At 34.2% G+C, this 21,354-nt stretch overlaps 1 protein-coding gene across 5 annotated transcripts in view; it reads right to left on the bottom strand.

Moving 5' to 3' along the window:
* The window catches only part of LOC138697636 (uncharacterized), a 308,784-nt gene that overhangs the window by 64,728 nt on the left and 222,702 nt on the right, over positions 1–21,354 (bottom strand). For all 5 annotated transcript variants that reach the window (XR_011331589.1, XM_069823058.1, XM_069823057.1 and 2 more), the window contains exon 3: positions 7,312–7,509. Coding sequence is in view for 4 of the 5 variants with exons in the window: in XM_069823058.1 (XP_069679159.1) it covers positions 7,312–7,509 (198 nt within the window). In the remaining variant the exon portion in view is untranslated. The remainder of the gene's footprint in view (positions 1–7,311; positions 7,510–21,354) is intronic.

Genomic DNA, 21,354 nt, shown 5'->3' with positions numbered 1-21,354 from the left:
GGAAGTGAATTGTCGCTGTCATTGGAACGTTATAATGTGCTGGGTTCTCACACTCCCGGGTCAAACGAACACGGGTGTAATTAACTTGACAACGAAATGAACTGCAGCCCCACTCATTTAGAACACAGGTGCTGCTGTCACTTTTCATTTCTCCTGTTGTACATTTCAATTCAACATCGGCCACATATTGTGAATACGGGTGACAGTAATGCATGCACTAGTGTTTTCTGTTTCTGTGACGTATACAAGATTTTAATGAGTTGTCCTGTCACTTTCCATACAACGCTTTCTTTACACCTGATTCGTACACATTGGAGTCGTACAAAAGCCAATTTTGAAGTAAAACACTGCTAAAATTTTTGTTGTCATGCAAGTTTACTTTCATCTGTATCTTATCGATCTTAATACAACTAAACATTAACTTCCCCCGTATATTATTATTACTATTGTCACATCTAAAATTTTTGTTGTCATGCAAGTTTACTTTCATCTGTATCTTATCGATCTTAATACAACTAAACATTAACTTCCCCCGTATATTATTATTACTATTGTCACATCTAAAATTTTTGTTGTCATGCAAGTTTACTTTCATCTGTATCTTATCGATCTTAATACAATTAAACATTAACTTCCCTCGCATATTATTATTACTATTGTCACATCTAAAATTTTTGTTGTCATGCAAGTTTACTTTCATCTGTATCTTATCGATCTTAATACAACTAAACATTAACTTCCCTCGCATATTATTATTACTATTGTCACATCTAAAATTTTTGTTGTCATGCAAGTTTACTTTCATCTGTATCTTATCGATCTTAATACAACTAAACATTAACTTCCCTCGTATATTATTATTACTATTGTCACATCTAAAATTTTTGTTGTCATGCAAGTTTACTTTCATCTATTTCTTATCGATCTTAATAGAATTAAACATTAACTTCCCCCGCATATTATTACTACTATTGTCACATCTAAAATTTTTGTTTTCATGCAAGTTTACTTTCATCTGTATCTTATCGATCTTAATAGAATTAAATATTAACTTCCCCCGCATATTATTATTACTATTGTCACATCTAAAATTTTTGTTTTCATGCAAGTTTACTTTCATCTGTATCTTATCGATCTTAATAGAATTAAACATTAACTTCCCCCGCATATTATTACTACTATTGTCACATCTAAAATTTTTGTTTTCATGCAAGTTTACTTTCATCTGTATCTTATCGATCTTAATAGAATTAAACATTAACTTGCCCCGCATATTATTACTACTATTGTCACATCTAAAATTTTTGTTTTCATGCAAGTTTACTTTCATCTGTATCTTATCGATCTTAATTGAATTAAACATTAACTTCCCTCGCATATTATTACGACTATTGTCACATCTAAAATTTTTCTTTTTCATGCAAGCTTACTTTCATCTGTATCTTATCGATCTTAATAGAATTAAACATTAACTTCCCCCGCATATTATTACTACTATTGTCACATCTAAAATTTTTGTTTTCATGCAAGTTTACTTTCATCTGTATCTTATCGATCTTAATAGAATTAAACATTAACTTCCCCCGCATATTATTATTACTATTGTCACATCTAAAATTTTTGTTTTCATGCAAGTTTACTTTCATCTGTATCTTATCGATCTTAATAGAATTAAACATTAACTTCCCCCGCATATTATTACTACTATTGTCACATCTAAAATTTTTGTTTTCATGTAAGTTTACTTTCATCTGTATCTTATCGATCTTAATTGAATTAAACATTAATTCCCTCGCATATTATTACGACTATTGTCACATCTAAAATTTTTCTTTTTCATGCAATCTTACTTTCATCTGTATCTTATCGATCTTAATAGAATTAAACATTAACTTCCCCCGCATATTATTACTACTATTGTCACATCTAAAATTTTTGTTTTCATGCAAGTTTACTTTCATCTGTATCTTATCGATCTTAATAGAATTAAACATTAACTTCCCCCGCATATTATTACTACTATTGTCACATCTAAAATTTTTGTTTTCATGCAAGTTTACTTTCATCTGTATCTTATCGATCTTAATAGAATTAAACATTAACTTCCCCCGCATATTATTACTACTATTGTCACATCTAAAATTTTTGTTTTCATGCAAGTTTACTTTCATCTGTATCTTATCGATCTTAATTGAATTAAACATTAACTTCCCTCGCATATTATTACGACTATTGTCACATCTAAAATTTTTCTTTTTCATGCAAGCTTACTTTCATCTGTATCTTATCGATCTTAATAGAATTAAACATTACTTCCCTCGCATATTATTACTACTATTGTCACATCTAAAATTTTTGTTTTCATGCAAGCTTACTTTCATCTGTATCTTATCGATCTTAATAGAACTAAACATTAACTTCCCTCGCATATTATTATTACCAGGGAAAGGATTTATATGTAAATACATATTTACTTATAAAGCTAATATAATTTATATTTTGCATTATCTTTATGTTTCACAATGTGTAGGGTTGAAAAATCCTACTTTTATTTTCCATATTTTTCCATATTTTAGAGTTTAGTACATATTTTCGTTAATTTCCATATATTTTCCATATTTCATATAAAACAGTCCATATTATATTAGGTTTAACAATAAAACAAAACAAAATTCCATTAACTTTTAAAAATACATTTCAACAATAGAGATTTAAACACATGTTCAGTAATCCCTTTAACATCAGAGTTATTTGAAAATTAGCAGTCCTATCAACAATGGGAAAGTAAGTTACAAAACTGTATTAATTTAATTTAAAATTTTTAACAGACTTCAGTTGTGCAGCTCAACAGTTAAATGCCAGTCAGAGTACACATAGGTTCAGTTTTGTAAATCATACTATAAAGACGGTAAATATGCCAAAAGTACGTCATTCAGTCAATTTAAAATCAAAACTAACAAGTTACATTTCAGAATTTAAAGAAGATGGTTTATCAACTGACAATAAAATATTATTTTGTAATTTGTGTCAGTGTGCAGTATCATCTACACAAAAGTTCCTGGTGCAACAACACATTACAACTAGTAAACATCAGGCCAACAAACAACTAAATTCCAAGCAGAGACAATTGTTTTTAACACAACCAACAACATCGAATGTAAGATCTGAGTTTAACATCGACCTGTGCCGTTCTCTCATCTCTGCTGATATTCCTCTCTACAAACTAAAGAATAAGGTCTTCAGGGAATTCCTTGAAAAATATACTCAACATACAATCCCGGATGAGTCAACACTTAGGAAGACGTATGCTCCATCCATCTACGATGAGACAATACAGAAGATAAGAGATGAAATTAAAGATAGTTCAATTTGGGTTTCCATTGATGAGACTCCCGACAAAGAAGGTAGACTTGTTGGTAATGTAGTTATCGGTTTGTTAAGTGAACAATATTCTGAACGAATTCTTTTACATTGTGATGTTCTAGAAAAGTGCAATAACAAAACTATAGTTAAACTGTTCAACGAAGCTATGGGTATCCTGTGGCCAAAGGGTATTATGTACGATAATGTGTTACTCTTTATTAGCGATGCTGCCCCTTATATGGTCAAAGCTGGACAAGCATTATCTGTTGTATATCCTAAATTGACTCATTTTACTTGTGTGGCGCATGCATTTCATCGTGTGGCAGAAGTGGTCAGAGACAATTTCCCTAAAGTAGATTTGTTGATTTCATCAGTGAAAAAAGTATTTCTCAAAGCTCCCAGTAGAGTTAACGTGTTGAAAGAAATGTACCCTGAAATTCCATTGCCACCAAAGCCAATTTTAACTAGATGGGGTACATGGCTAGAAGCAGTTGAATATTATGCCGAACATATAGACTCTATTAACAATGTTCTCCTTGCATTGGACTCTGAAGATGCAGTCTCAATTGATACTGCGAAAACAGTTACCTGTGACATAAGTGTGAAGAATGACTTAGCTCACATTCAGCATACATTTTCATGCATCATAAAAACGCTCAAAAGTCTCCAAAATAGGCACCTTTCACTATCTGAAAGTTTTGAAATTATAAATAGTACTGTGGAACAACTGAATCGTGGTAGAGGTAAAGTTGCAGATGCAGTAAGAGCTAAGGTGGACACTGTACTTTCAAAAAACCCTGGATATGAAGAACTACAAAAGGTTGTTGCTGTGATGAGTGGTGAATCAACAGTGAAGATTAACTTGGACTTATCCCCAGCAGACATTGTGAAATTGAATTATGTACCAGTTACTTCTTGTGACGTCGAACGCTCTTTTAGTCAGTATAAATCTATCCTCAGAGACAATAGAAGAAGATTCACTTTTCAGCACTTGAAAGAAATGTTTGTAACCTATTGTTATGGTAACAGACAATAAAAATTGTGTTTTGTTGAAACTACATTGGAAGATAAGGTACGTCCATTATATTTTTTGTTTAGTTTGATTAAAATGTACCAATATTTAACGTACATAGTCATTTTTTTATAATTTTAAGTCCATATTTAATTCCATATTTTGGTAAAAATCCATATTTAATTCCATATTTTGGTAAAAATAACTACATATATATTTACATATTTCATATATTTTTAGTCCATATAAATCCGTTCCCTGATTATTACTATTGTCACATCTAAAATGTTTGTTTTCATGCAAGTTTACTTTCATCTGCAACTTATCGACCTTAATAGAATTAAACATTAATTTCCCTCGCATATTATTATTACTATTGCTATTGTCACATTTAAGTTATTGAATTAAACTCTGGATAAATCGCAATATAGCGAACGCCAGTAGGAGAAGTTATCCCCACCCACATGAAATGTGCATTCGACACAACACTCGCCTATTATGTAGAGTGTCTGTTGAACTAGTAGGGGAAAAGTGGAAGGAGTCGTGGGCGGAGCTTCTACGTTCGCTATATTGCGATTTGCCCAAACGTGGTGATATTACTATTTCGCATTGTCTGTAATGAGGAGATAGTAGCGATCCTAGTGGTTAACAACTACCTATGGATGCAAATTTACTACGTATTGAGCTTCGTGACTGTATATAATAGACTGCGGTGATATCCTAATCCAGTCATGTACACTGGAGTTTCTTAACGAACGAAAATTAGCTTAAATATTAATTTTTATTAAATTCAAGCTGCACGACCTGGGACGGTTCTCTTTTTAGACAACCATACATTCAATTAGGCGTCATCAATCAATTAATTAAAACAAGCATAAATCAATCAAATCAAATAAAAGCAATCACTCATTCATTTTATTAGCAGAAGAGGAGATGCTAATGGATTTACTACTGGAGCAAAATGACGGTTGTGAGCAGTATGGGATGAAGATAAATGCCAACAAGACGAAGACCATGGTCATAGGAAGAAAAATAAAGAAGATAAACTTGGGAATTTAAATGAGGCTGTAGAGCAAGGGGACAGTTTCAGATACTTGGGTTGTACTATAAGCAGTAACATCATCTGCAGCCAGGAAGTCAAAAGGAGAATAGCAATAAAATTGTAAAGGAAGCTTTTAATAGAAAAAAGTAGCATCTTCTGCGAACCTCTGGAGAAATAACTAAGGAAGAAACTAGTGAAGTGGTTTCTTTGGAGTGTAGCATTGTATGGGGCAGAAACATGGACATTACGACGAAGTGAAGAGAATCGACTAAAAGCATTTGAAATGTGGAAGGATGGAGCGTGTGAAATGGACAGACGGAATAAGAAATGAAGCTGTGTTGGAAAGAGTGGGTGAAGAAAGAATGATGCTGAAACTGATCATGAAGAGGAAAAGAAATTGGTTGGGTCACTGGCTGAGAAGAAACTGTCTTCTGAAGGATGTATTGAAAAGAATGGTGAACGGGAGAAGAGTTCGGGGCAGAAGAGGATATCAGATGATAGACGACATTAAGCTATATGAATCATATGCGGAAACTAAGAGGAAGGGAGAAAATAGGAAAAATTGGAGAATGCTGGCTTTGCAGTGAAAGACATACCCTTGAGCAGAACACTATGAATGAAACATTCATTCATTCATTCATTCATTCATTCATTCATTCATTCATTCATTCATTCATTCATTCATTCATTCATTCAATCGATAAATCAATGATGTCAGCTAATCACTTGATTAGCCAGTAAGTAAACAAGTAATTAAATAAATAAACGTGTCGCTCAATTGGATAATTATTCAGATCAGTCTTTCAATCCTACACAATAAATAAATAAATAAATAAATAAATAAATAAATAAATAAATAAATAAATAAACAAATAAATAAATAAACAAACAAATAGACAAACAAATAAAAATAGACAAATAAACAAATAAAAATAAATAAATAAATAAATATAAGTAAATATAAATAAATAAAATAAATAAATAAAAATAAATAAATACGTAAATAAATAAATAAAACGAAGAATTGAATAAATAAATAAATATACATAAATAAATATAAATAAATAAATAAAATAAATAAATAAGTACGTAAATAAATAAAAATAAATATAAATAAATAAACAAAAATAAATGTAAATAAATAAATAAAAATAAATGCATAAATAAATAAAAATAAATATATAAATAGAAATAAATAAATAAATAGAAATAAATAAATAAATAGAAATTAATACGTAAATGGAAATAAATATAAATAAATAAATAACTAGAAATAAATATAAATAAACAGAAATAAATAAAAATAAATATAAGTAAACAGAAATAAATAGATAAAAATAAATAAACAAAAGTAAATATAAATAAATATATATAAATAAATCGAAGAAATAAATAAATATAAATAAATAAAATAGATAAATAAAAATAAATAAACACGTAAATAAACAAATAAAAATAAATAAATAAATAAAAATAAATATAAATAAATAAATAAATAAAAATAAATGTAAATTAATAAATAAAAATAAATAAATAAATAGAAATAAATACGTAAATATAAATAAATATAAATAAATAAATAAATAGAAATAAATAAAAATAAATAAACAGAAATAAATGTAAATAAATATAAGTAAATAGAAAGAAATAAATAGAAATAAATAAATTTAAATAAATAAACAAAAGTAAATATAAATAAATAAATACATAAATAAATAAATCGAAGAAATACCGAGACAGAGAATTGAACCGTTCTAAGATTTAATTGACTGAGAAGCCAGAGCAGTGGTTTCATTTTTTTCATGATGATTACGAAGTTTATATAGAGAAGGATTTCAACAGAGGGCAGCACAACACTGTATTTTTATTTGGTAGAATTATGGCGCTGACTTACCGAAGTCCAGTCTAACCAGCTGCACCATGTACGGCTCCAGGAGGTTCACATACCACCAGGGCACGCGCTCCGGCCGCGTCAGGGTGCAGGTGTCTACGTTGAAGAAGGAACTGGTGCTCCCGTCGATCGCCTTCTGGGGGATGCCGCCCAGGTCCGAGCTGATCTGCATGGGCGCCTTCCCCGCGGCGACGTTCAACACTGCAACAAGAGAGATATCTTTTCTGAAGAAGCTCAGCTCACCACATCGGGAAATACTGGGTGTTCAGTTCAAAGTGTGTCATGGCTCGCTCTATGCCGTCATGTGGCTAGCCGATGCGCCTAGAGAATTCAATCTTCCTACACTTCCGCAGAGGTGTATTACTTATGTGCAAGAGAAGTTGCCTAGTAAGCACGGCGTTCATTCAGAAGAGTACTTACCGATACGTGCGGTATCGCCGGTAGTGGCAGGAATGTGAACTGTTTCGAAACATGTACTGAGGTGAGTTTTTTTCTTACTGTCGGGATATGTGGAGGGGGTTAAGACGATTACTTACGTATTTGTTGACATTAACTTCGACGGTCAACATGGACACGGAGCATCTGATTTGTATTGTGGAATGTTGCCGTACGCAACCGATGTACGACTTGCCCGCGCAAAACACAGTTCAAAAGAGGTTATGGTAGCACACAGACCGTACAGACCGCCATCTGTTGCTACGACGTTCAAGTTATACCGTACACGTTCTCAAGTTCAGATTGAACGCTTTGATTAATAGGCAACTTCTCTGACACAAAAGCTGAAACTCGCTTCAAATCGCTGACTCGTCAACAGTGACATCATGACACACTTTGAAATGAACACCCAGTATACAAATCATCATCATCATCATCTACTAAACAGCCTGTTTAGATCGTGGTCTGTTGAGGACTCAATCCATCGTTTAGCCGGTCCACAGACCACAGAAATCTGTTTTTTTTTCTTTAGCAAAATAAACACACAAGCTTCATTTAGAAACTCAGTAAAGAAACTGCAACAGAATAGCAGACTGGCCCCTATTGTAATCAAGTTACAAAATTTTAGATAGAGAAGAAGATAGTTACTCTCTCACTTGCACGTGTAGCCACGGATAAGGGATGAGAGGGGCGAATTCCAGAAAAGTATGTATTTCATATGCTAGGAAGACGAGCTGACAAAATAAGGATTTCGTATTGTGTTTCAACTTTCAATAGGGGTATACCAGGTCACTGTTCTTATATCTTAATCTTTTTCTGAAGCGTTTGTGCAAAGATTTTCCCTTATGTTACCTGTTTTGCAGTTACAAAATAACGGTATTATCGTGTTTGAAGTAAGCAATTTCTGAGTGACGAATATTGTCGGAATTTTGACTCTGAGTTTGCATTAAGAAAACAATAATTAATATCAAGTACAACCGATTAATTTTAATCGATTATTCGATTAAATATTTTTGACCGATTAATATTACAATAGAAATTAATCGATTAATCGATCATATTAATCGATTAAATCCCACATAATTAGGATAAATCGCTATAAACGGACACTGTGCACAAATCACTTCTTCGGTTTCAGTGATATTGTAAACATGTACTTCTGAGAAAATTCTGAAATAGACTTCTATAGCATCACAACATTTGAGAAAGTAAAACGATATATAACGCAAGTTTTCACTTATGGCACTATGGGTCAGGAACAAAGCTGTGCAGGGACATTAATTTCCTCGAGTGTTTATCTTATTCTATCTACAGTAGAACTTGATTATAGCGACCTCGTTTTGTGCGACACTTCGCCTATAACGTCAAATATTCTGTGGCCCCAACTAATTCCCCATAAGACAAATGCTTTCCTACCTTGCTTAATACGACAAACGCATATGCGTCTACCTCGCATATAACATCAGTTTGGAATACAATTTTCTAAGAACCAAAATATTTTGCTGAAATCTGGCAAATCCTTTACTGTTCCCTTCTATCATAGACCTCTGGAATGCAGGCAGATTCCCCACCCCAGTGTAACCTGCCCGAATTCATGCGGTATTAATGCGGACAGTTTCGACAGGAAGTTTTCACTAAGTGCACGCATTTTAACGCAGTATGGCCACTAAAAGAAGTGAGTGACACTTTAGAACATTTCTTTGAAGCTAGAGGAGGGAGTATGAAGCTAGGAGAAGGAGCAGTGAAATTGCAACTGAAATAATGAACACAGAATTTAATTTAGAAAGTGTATATTGGGCAAGTAGGAGACAACGGAGTAAAATGACTGATTACTTCACTGCTCAGTAAGTTTGGTGAGTAATGAACAACAGAATACTGTACAGTATTTATAATTGTACATGTATTTTATTGTGTTCATGGTATGCTTAAAAGTGAATACATAAATCTAAAATAAGCCTAATTATGTTTATTAGTTTTCATTTTCCACCTCACTAGACTGATAATGTGAATCTCGGTTACTACGACACTCGTTTATAACAACATAATTTTCAAGGTCCCTTGGATGTCGTTATAACCAAGTTCTACTGTACTTCGTTGCTCATCTGAATGACCGATATAACCTGGAAAGTGCTGCTACGTACACAACTCTATGCCGGGAGGAGCTCTCTAATCAAACACCCTGCTACATTGTTTCTACTTTCAGGACATTTACAAACAGTGAAAAAAGTAGCGATTATTAATGACTGGAGTGGCCCTACTTTGGCACCGTCCGATCGGAAGCAGGTCACACGAGTAAAGACCTGCCGCAGTGTTTTCGCTCTGTTCTATTTACTCGGACAAGAGGCACCTGGATTCTTCAGCTGTGTGCCCTGGGCTGCACTCACGTTTTGCTTGCAGCCATTTTATTTGTCTGTCCAGTCTAATGCGAGAAATGTTGCCAAAGTCGCTCTCTGTGTGGAACACGGTGGTTTACACAATCATGTCGCAAGGCGCAAATGTCGTTGGAAGTGAGACTGGCAATTAAACACTAAGAGCACAATTTAGTATATACAGTTGCGAAGCTCAATATTTACTAAGTATGCAAACATAGGCAGTTGAAATATGCATCCATAGATAGTTGCTAGCCACCAGGATCGCTACTATCGCCTCATCACAGACTCTTTCCCTAGCAGACGATAAAATGGATTGTATTTTTGATATCGTGTTCTTTTGAAAAATTAACACCTTCCTTCCACTATTGAAATACGAAATACATAAGGTTTATATATTATTTTCATAAAGTATATATTATATTTTATAAACTCACCTTCCTGGATCTTTCGGAAGGATAACTCTGACCTCTTTTTCTTAGAATTTATAGTGCAACGAACGTCTCCTTGTCCCATATTATAACTCAAATTATTGTATTTTAGCCATTTACAGTTATTACAACCGTTAACGAACATTTCACAGTTTACACAACTTTTCACAACAATGCGAATTGCGACACAGTCAATGCCTTTTCGATCTAGACCAGATAATTCAATACTCAATTGTAGTATTAAAATACAGACAAATTGAATGTGCGGAGTATCATACATGACATTATGCTTAATTATAATGTATAATTGCGAATTTAGGAATATAAGATATAGTAAACATAACCTATAATATTTCCATATGAATTGCAGGGCATTGGAGACCACTAAAATTAGACAGAAAGGGGCAACTGGGACAGTAAACATAACCTATAATTTCAACATATTTAAATATTCGTGCGGTGCAACTGAAAATTATTGAATCGTGCATAAATGAATGTACAAGAATTTCGCAATATTTAATCGAAATAAAGGCAGGTAGGTCTATACACATACGAAGAACGTAATTTTCACACCAAAACTAATATTACACCTTAACTCGCAAGGAATTATGTCTGAAGTGTCTCCTAATCATTGTTTTAAATTTTATTAATACAATTACACTACATTTCAGAGAAATATATGTTACTCTTTATGCATTCCAATTAATTTATATGGTTGAAACGCCGCCTTTCGTGATCGGGTTAAGCGAGTCACATGGTCTGCCTTACGGCCTGTATTAGATCACGATGCCAGTGACACAGTCTATTGTTCCTAGTACTCACAGCGCTCCAAGCGGCTAGCAACTATCGCGAGAAATGCAAAAAATCACCCCAAGCTTCGCGACTGTATATACTAGACTGTGGTAAGAGTATATAAACAGCGGAGTAGCTGAAGTTTTCTTATCGAAAATGAAGTTTAGAACAAAATCTACAATATAAAATATTTCCCAATAATTTTTCTAGAAAGAGAATACCATCGAAATGATAGCCGTCCAAATTTTGGATTTAAAATATTGGCGCTCAATTAAAATTAACAAAAAAGTAAATGTAAATTAATATTAAAAAAATACATAATGAAATTTTAAAAAAGAATATTCTGCGACAAAATGTGGTGGCTATCAAAACGATAAAAATTTATTGAAAATAAATAATATACATTGAATATTATAAAGATGAATAGAGATGGTGATTGATGATGTTCAGTGAAGATTTTAAAGTGGCTGATGCAATTTGTCTGAAGAGTCTTATCAGGAACCTTTAATTTTCTGAGGATCTCCAATGTAAATTTGGGAATTGTTTCTCGCACACCAAACATAAGTCCAATGATATTCCAATCTTGAATATTATATTTATGACTGAGATCATCACAGCATGGAAGGTAAATAGCGCGTTTCCCTTCATGTACCTGCTTTGGTTGATCTTCATTAATTTCTAACTTTACTGTGGGGTCAATTATTATGATGTCAGCACGCCGTGTAGATCCTTCCGTAGAAAGACATTGAACTTCCTCATATACTTCGTATTCACCATGTTCCCTTAATCTGTTAGAAATTATTGAGCGGACTGTGTTATGTCTGTCAATTCGCAGTAATTCGCCCTGAGGGCAGAAACCTAGCACGTGGGATAACGTTTCAAGCTCATTGCATTGTAGAATTAATGATTGATCAACTATTTTAACTTTTATGATTTCATTTCCCATATTCAGAGGCAAATCGTAACAGACTTACAAATTTCAATAATAAGACTTCAGAAACAATGTCTGATGTTTTCACTAATATAAAAATATGTTGAAATAATCACATTTTCACTCATTTGAAACACAGTACTGAAAATATAGAACTACAGTAAAAGTAAAAAATATCATAATCATCATCATCCTTTCAAAGTTCTGTTCTTTCCATGTTAAGTATATTAATAAATCAAGATATTTATTAACACATTACAAATGTTTTATTTTATTTTATAATGTATTAATAAATGTACTGATTTATTAATATATTTAACATCATATAAGTTTTTGATTGAAGATTAAATAAAATTGAAGAGTCCACTGCAAGATTGATGGATGTCATTTGGAATACATTTTGCAGGAGAAGCAATTGAAAGTTTGAAATGCTTAGCGCTCAAAGCTTAACTGTGATTTTCCGATTATTACTGGACAATGACTATCAGTGTTAATGCCATATAACTCTCTATGTACATTCTACATGTCTTAAGCTATGCATTGACAGTCTTGGTTCATTTTCGACAAGAAAGTGACATCCATCATTCTTGCAGTGGAGTCTTCAATTGTGTATATCAATATTGAACTTATCGGAATGCCAACATGAATTGCAAAATAATGTTTTAAAGGCTTATAATTGCTTCATGATCGTTGTACTAAGAGTACAGAGTCAAAACCCAGCATTCTCCAATCTTTCCTTTCCTATTTTCTGCCTTCTTCTTAGTCTCCGTGTTTGCAGTTTTTCTTGGGAAGGGTAAATGCGGTAGCTTCCCGTTGTTTTCCGCACACCACTCTCCCTTTCGCATCGTAATAGATCCCAGGGGGCCCCAGCGTGGAGGTGAGGAGAGTGAATTTGACTAATTGGGCCCTACAGACTTCACCGAAAGGGTTAAATATCAATTCTATCAGTTTTTATTTATTTTTTTATACCCGATCAGAGACCAGGAAATTCCAATTAGCCTTTGCCTCCATGGGAGTGGAGTTATAAAGTAGTGGTAAAGTATAGTGCATACATTTTATCTCTCCATACTCGCATGTGGACAGCTGCGCTCTACCTTCGCGAGCGTGGAAAGATAAAACGTATGCACTATAGAAAAGTCAGATATGGGACCAACACAAAACAAGATTGTCGACCAACAGTTTTGTTCCAGCTGCTCGTGATGGATCTCCTCAAGAACAAAGATCACCAAGAAGGCCAAAGAAGAGATGGCACGACTCGTAATTTGCATCCAACAAGCCAGAGGTTCATCAAGAAGTGTAGAAATTATTGTTGTTGTTTAGTCAAATGTCCGAAGACAGGTCACAAGTGATACCAACAAGCCAACACTTATAAGGCAACTAGGCCAGGAGATAATGGGATAGGGTGGCCAGTTTCTTTCCCCCTCCATTGCATACATCGCCAATTAGCTACATATTACACTAATCAGACGTCAGATGCATACAAATAATAATTATTGTTCTTTATCTGACACATATCGTCAAATGAGATGAACTGCCTGATAATAGATGTACATATCAGCCAGAACCTCAATTAGAAGTAAAGTGTGAAAGAAGTACAAATAATTATTTTTCCAATTTTTGATAAAAAAGAAATGACTGGATGGTGTCCAACTGAGTATGATTTACATAGATTTACCAGAAAACGAAGCTAGAAAAAATCTTCAAAATGTTGTGGTTGTTTTATACTTCACAACTGTTTTGGTTTCTCCATCGCTTAACCCTTTGCAGCACAAATTATTTTTTTATATTTTTCACTTCATGGATCATAACAAAGCTTCGATCAATTTTTTTCAACATTTTAACACTGCACACAATTTCAAAACACAGATGGCACCTCTATGTATACTCAAGAGGTGGTTCCTTGGTGAAATATCTGTGCTATAAAATTTGGAAAGGAAGAAAACGGTGGTTCTTCTGAACAACCACTATGCTGCAAAGGATTAAACAATCTTGTAAAAGTAGTGATGGCAATGGTGGTAGTAGTAGTAGTAGTAGTAGTAGTAGTAGTAGTAGTAGTAGTAGTAGTAGTAGTAGTAGTAGTAGTAGTAGTAGTAGTAGTAGTAGTAGTAGTAGTAGTAATAAAAATATAAAATAACAATAACAACTTACTTACTTACTGGCTTTTAACGAACCCGGAGGTTCATTGTCGCCCTCACATAAGCCCGCCATTGGTCCCTATCCTGAGCAAGATTAATCCATTCTCTATCATCATATCCCACCACCCTCAAATCAATTTTAATATTATCTTCTCATCTACGTCTCGGCCTCCCTAAAGGTCTTTTTCCCTCCGGTCTCCCAACTAACACTCTATATGCATTTCTGAATTCGCCCATACGTGCTACATGCCCTGCCCATCTCAAACGTCTGGATTTAATGTTCCTAATTATGTCAGGTGAAGAATAGAATGCGTGCAGTTCTGCGTTGTGTAACTTTCTCCATTCTCCTGTAACTTCATCCCTCTTAGCCCCAAATATTTTCCTAAGCACCTTATTCTCAAACACCCTTAACCTATGTTCCTCTCTCAGAGTGAGAGTCCAAGTTTCACAACCATACATAACAACCGGTAATATAACTGTTTTATAAATTCTAACTTTCAGATTTTTGACAGCAGACTGGATGATAAAAAACTTCTCAACCGAATAATAACAGGCATTTCCCATATTTATTCTGCATTTAATTTCCTCCCGAGTGCCATTTATATTTGTTACTGTTGCTCCAAGATATTTGAATTTTTCCATCTCTTCGAAGGATAAATCTCCAATTTTTATATTTCCATTTCGTACAATATTCTGGTCACGAGACATAATCATATACTTAGTCTTTTCGGGATTTACTTCCAACATTATCGCTTTACTTGCTTCAAGTAGAATTTCCGTGTTTTCCCTAATCGTTTGTGGATTTTCTGCTAACATATTCACGTCATCCGCATAGACAAGCAGCTGATGTAACCCGTTCAATTCCAAACCATCTGTGTTATCCTGAATTTTCCTAATGGCATATTCTAGAGCGAAGTTAAAAAGTAGAGGTGATAATGCATCTCCCTGCTTTAGCCCGCAGTGAATTGGAAAAGCATCAGATAGAAACTGGCCTATACGGACTCTGCTGTAAGTTTCATTAAGACACATTTTAATTAATCGAACTAGTTTCTTGGGAATACCAAATTCAATAAGAATATTTTATAAAACTTCTCTCTTAACCGAGTGGTACGCCTTCTTTAAATCTATGATGTACTGTACCCTTATACTCCCATTTTTTCTCCAATATCTGTCGAATACAAAAAATCTGATCAATAGTCGATCTATTACGCCTAAAACCACACTGATGATCCCCAATAATTTCATTTACATATGGAGTTAATCTTCTCAAAAGAATATTCGACAAAATTTTATACGACGTCAACAAAAGTGATATTCCTCGAAAGTTACTACAGTTAATCTTGTCCCCCTTCTTAAAAATAGGTACGATTATGGACTCCTTCCATTGTTCTGGTACAATTTCCTTTTCCCAAATTGCAAGTACAAGTTTATGTATTGTGGGTCCCTATCACCACGGCATGGCGCGTCCTCAGGTTGCGAATAGAGGAGACGGCCTCCAGATATATACTGGGTGTTCATTTCAAAGTGTGTCATGACGTCACTGTTGTTGGGTCACCGATTTGAAGCGAGTTTCAGCTTATATGTCAGAGAAGTTGCCTATTATTCAAGGCGTTCTTCAATCTGAACTTGAGAACGTGTACGGTATAACTTGAACGTCGTAGCAACAGATGGCGGTCTGTACGGTCTGTGTGCTACCATAACCTCTTTCGAACTGTGTTTTGCGCCGGCAAGTCGTACCGCAGGTATTTGTTATCATCGGTTGCGTACGGTAACATTTCACAACACAAATCAAATGCTCCGTGTCCATGTTGACCGTCGAAGTTAATGTCAACAAATACGTAAGTAATCGTCTTAACCCTCTCCCCATATCCCGACAGTACGTATTTCCAAACAGTTCACATTCCTGCCACTACCGGCGTTACCGTACGTATCGGTACGTACTCTTCAGAATGAACGCCGTACTTGCTAGGCAACTTCTCTGCCTCACAGGTTATACACCTCTGCGGAAGTATAGGAAGATTGAATTCTCTAGGCTCATCGGCTAGCCACATGACGGCATACAGCGAGCCATGACACATTTTGAACTGAACACCCAGTAGAGGGTAGCTGCGAATATATTGAATAAGCAGTCGTGGACAGCCGATAAGGGGTGGTCCTCCAGCTTGGGGGTTGGGCGAAGGGCTAACAATCCATCACCGTAAAAAACAGCTTGTTACGAATCCTTCAAATAAACCTCGGAATGGGACTGATTCTCCGGTACGACCACAGCAAAGGAAAAAAATAACAATAATAATAATAATAATAATAATAATAATAACACAGTAATAACAGCAATTTGTGTTTGTCATTGCAGGCATTCCATTTGGCAGGCGGGACTTGGGATGACCAAGAAAGCGTTGGAGACGGCAGTTCACATAAAATGTTTGCTTTACTTCGGACCGGGACTTAAACCCCATCCTTGATTCGGCAGAAGAAGAAACGATTTCTGTCTTTTTTATTAATGCCTGTATTTTGGAATACAATTGGATCATTCATGCCTGAATGTAACTTCTTGCAAGAAGAATAAGCAATCTAAACTTCAGAGATGGATCGTTACGTAGAAATTGTTAGTCGCTCTATTGGAAATAGGCCTATTCGACGCGCACTGCTTCCTGGCTTGAATGGTAGAGTAAGGGAAATTGTTTATAAACAGGAAAATATGTTGCTAATATTAGTTCCTCGTGAGCCTGGAAAGTGACGTCGTTGTGCTACTTGCACTGAGTATAATTAGAGCAGGCTTGCAAAATGACAACGACGTCATTTAGTTGAAGCCAGACCTACTTTTGTTTCTTAGTATGAGAACTTTTTTGACAGTTGACATTTTCTAAATCCACAAAATTACTCTCCGCGAGTTAGAGAAACCATTTTCCCAAATAACAGCCCGTGGGCACCGGAAGTTCAGTTTTATTACGTTGTAAAACTAAAAGTAAATTTGCGAATCACTTTTATAGTGGACAAAATAACTACATGCAATTACTTCATTTGCGAAGGACAGGTGAACGTTGTTTGGAACTTTCTCCCGATACCGTTCCTGTGTCATTTGAAAAGAAAGTTAACCGAAGTCGTCGTGTACGATCGCTACAGATTCTCTTGGGAAAACTTAGTTCGGATCACATTGTGCAATTGTACTGTAAATGGAACAACGTCCGATAGTGCAGTTAACAAGCGAGTTAAGACGTCACGCTTCTGCGCAGCCGCAGTTGACTGTCCGGTATAAGAATATCACTTCTTCCACTAGCAGCCAAGAATTTTCTATCACAAAGATTTATGCTCAAATAAGATTAAACTTTTGAAAACATGTCTCCATATGCATGTAATTTAAGGGAGGTTTACCTTTTTATATCATGTTATAACTAAAGGAACGATTAGGGTAAACGCGGAAATTCTAGTTGAAGCAAGTAAAGCGATAGGGTTGGAAGTAAATCCCGAAAAGACTAAGTATATGATTATGTCTCGTGACCAGAATATTCTACGAAATGGAACTATAAAAATTGGAGATTTGTCCTTCGAAGAGGTGGAAAAATTCAAATATCTTGGAGCAACAGTAACAAATGTAAATGACACTCGGGAGGAAATTAAACGCAGAATAAATATGGGGAAATGCCTGTTGAGAAGCTTTTGTCATCTAGTCTTCCGTCAAAAAATCTGAAAGTTAGAATTTATAAAACAGTTATATTACTGTTGTTCTGTATGGTTGTGAAACTTGGACTCTCACTTTGAGGGAGGAACGGAGATTAAGGGTGTTTGAGAATAAGGTTCTTAGGAAAATATATGGGGCTAAGAGGGATGAAGTTACAGAAGAATGGAGAAAATTACACAACGCAGAGCTGCACGCATTGTATACTTCACCTGACATAATTAGGAACATAAAATCCAGACGTTTGAGATGGGCAGGACATGTAGCATGTATGGGCGAATCCAGAAATGGATATAGAGTGTTAGTTGGGAGGCCGGAGGGAAAAAGACCTTTGGTGAGGCCGAGACGTAGATGGGAAGATGCTATTAAAATGGATTTGAGGGAGGTAGGATATGATGGTAGAGACTGGATTAATCTTGCTCAGGATAGGGACCAATGGCGGGCTTATGTGAGGGCGGCAATGAACCTACGGGTTCCTTAAAAGCCAGTGAGTAAGTAAATAATTAAGTAAGTTATAACTAAAGGTAGAAATTTATACCACAACATGAGAATATTAGGTTACTTGTGTCGTTACGTCATGAATGACGTGAAGTCTGAGGTATGGCCAGGTTAAGGGGAGACTCCACTGAAAATCGTGAAAATTTTCCAAAATATTTTTATTGACTATTTCACTTCTTTAGAACGTATACTTTCATATTCCAAATGGATTTAGCTTAATTCTGGTTACAAATATATTAATTTTTTTTAATTAAGGAAGAAGAGCAGTTAAAATTACTTTTTCATTAAAGAATTCATTTTTACAAATTTCTTATTACAAATCTAGTCAATTTTGCCTTAAAATTGGCTCCCTAAAGTTACTAGATGAATTTGACGAAGCAGAATTTTAATAGGGATGTGTTAATACAAATATTAATTTTACTTTCAAATCTATTTTTCCGTAAGTTTATTCTTATTGTTTCAACACCAAATTTTTGTGCCAAATATTAATCAAATATTGTGAAATTTTTTACTGCAAGTATTTATGAGATAGCTGCATGTTTCTATGCATTTATTTGGTAAGAAATGCTGTTAGTTTATTAATATTTTTCTATGAATTATATAAAAATACCATTTTCAAAAGTTCAAAAACAATTTTTGAAAGCGAATAAGTGAGATATTTCATAAAATGAATGCATAGGAATTTCTCTATGTCTTGTGAATGTAACCAGAAAAAGAAGCTTAAAAATTGAGATCTAGAAGAAAATAGAAAAAAAAATAGAAAATCAAAAGCCAAAAACATTTGGGAGTTCAAAATTTAGATTTTGAACATAGTAAACATGCTCTCAAAACTTGGTTCAAAAAAATATTAGGGAAAAAGCTGTAATTTTTAGTGGAGTGTCCCCTTAAGGCTGGTTCACAATAAACCGGGAACGAAAACGACAACGAGAACGGAAATATTGTTAAAATAAATGAATTTAACATAAAATATGTAAATATATTTATTTTAACATTATTTTCATTCTCGTTCTCGTTGTCGTCGTTTCCGTTCCCGGTTTATTGTGAACCAGCCTTTACAACTGAAATGTGTTGTGTATCGCAGCAATTGAATAGAGATACGTTTCTCGTGCGCAGGGTTCAGCGTTGTGTTCCGGCAATTGGTTTGGTTACATTGCACTGCGATTGGTTGATTGGTTAACCACATAAAGCTACACTCTCACCCTTCTTATACCACGGCAGAGTTCCCTAACATGCACCTGCATTGCTAGCTACGCTCACTCTCTCTTTCAACAACGAACACTCTATGCACACCTAACCTTGTAGTCTCTGTGGGTAAATTCATATCTTTAGTTAAAACCGAGAAATTATTCAAGAATAAATCTTTAAGAGCCGATTTTATAAATACGTACGTCTCGAAAAAAATGCTCTTCATTTTTTATTACTACATATCATATGCATCTTTCCCGAATGGAAAGAATTGTAGATATTAAATATGAACGAAATCCGTCCACTAGTTTAGAACAAATTTTTGTACACACATACACACAGGTAGAAAACCAATTTTTCAGTATTAGAGACTCTGAAATCCACGACACGGCACGACATAATATAGGGGAGAGTCGGGTAGTATCGGACATCGGGTAATATCGGACAGTGAGTTTCTTTCATCTACCACACGATGATAGTACCTGATTGACACGGTTACGTTTCTGTGATGTCGCATAGAGAAACGTAACCATGTCATTCAGGTACTACCATATGGTGGTAGATGAAAGAAACGCACTGTCCGATATTACCCGATGTCCGATACTACCCGACTCTCCCATAATATAATATAATTTATTGGTCTGATCCAATATTTTGGGTTTGCCCTGCGACACAGAATAGCTCACAATAAAATTTAAAATGAAAAATTATATAAACAGGTTTCAGACAAAATTGATTAAGACATAAGAAAAAAAAAAGAACCAAATATAATTTAAATTGAATGTACACCATAAAGATGCTTACGAAATATCGCTACAGAAAATTTTATTATGGTGGTGACGATGGCATCTTGAAGATCTCTCGTCAGCTTGTATTTTTCCCTCCACTTTACAAAGGCTTTCGGGATGGTGCCTCTCGCTCCGAATATAATATAATATAATATAATATAATATAATATAATATAATATAATATAATATAATATAATATAATATAATATAATATAATATAATATAATATAATATAATATAATGTAATATAATATAATGTAATATAATATAATATAACATATTTAATTTATTTATTTTATTGCTAGTAAGTTTGAAATGAATACAAGTTAATCAATACAATGAAAGATAAACTAGCCCACTCCTGAATGAGTAAGACTCGTGCTCAGGAGGGGATCCCAATACAAACAAAAATAACATTAAAATTGAAAGTGAATACAGATTAAAAAGTGTTTAATATGTTTTCAACACAAACTATAAATCCAATACAAATGTTTTCATTTTTTTTATTAATTTGGAGACGATTCGTGGTTAAAATAATATTAGAATGAAATTTGTTTAATAATCTGGAACCTTGACTCATGCTATGATAAAAAGCTGCATTGGTTTTACATTTTGGTTCAGACAAACGCAGAGAATTCATATTTTTAGTTCTATATTTATGTATTATCAAAGTTATTAAAATTTCTATGAAAATATTTAAATAAAATAAAATAATCATCATCATCGTCCTTGCAGGTATTAGGCCTAGTGGCCTGTTACGGTCCCCGTCCATCTTTTCAGGGGGCGTCCCAAAGATCGTCTTCCA

The sequence above is a fragment of the Periplaneta americana genome, chromosome 4, assembly GCF_040183065.1.
Source record: "Periplaneta americana isolate PAMFEO1 chromosome 4, P.americana_PAMFEO1_priV1, whole genome shotgun sequence".
Classification (NCBI taxonomy): Eukaryota; Metazoa; Arthropoda; class Insecta; order Blattodea; family Blattidae; genus Periplaneta; species Periplaneta americana.
This window is presented reverse-complemented; position numbering and strand designations above follow the sequence as displayed.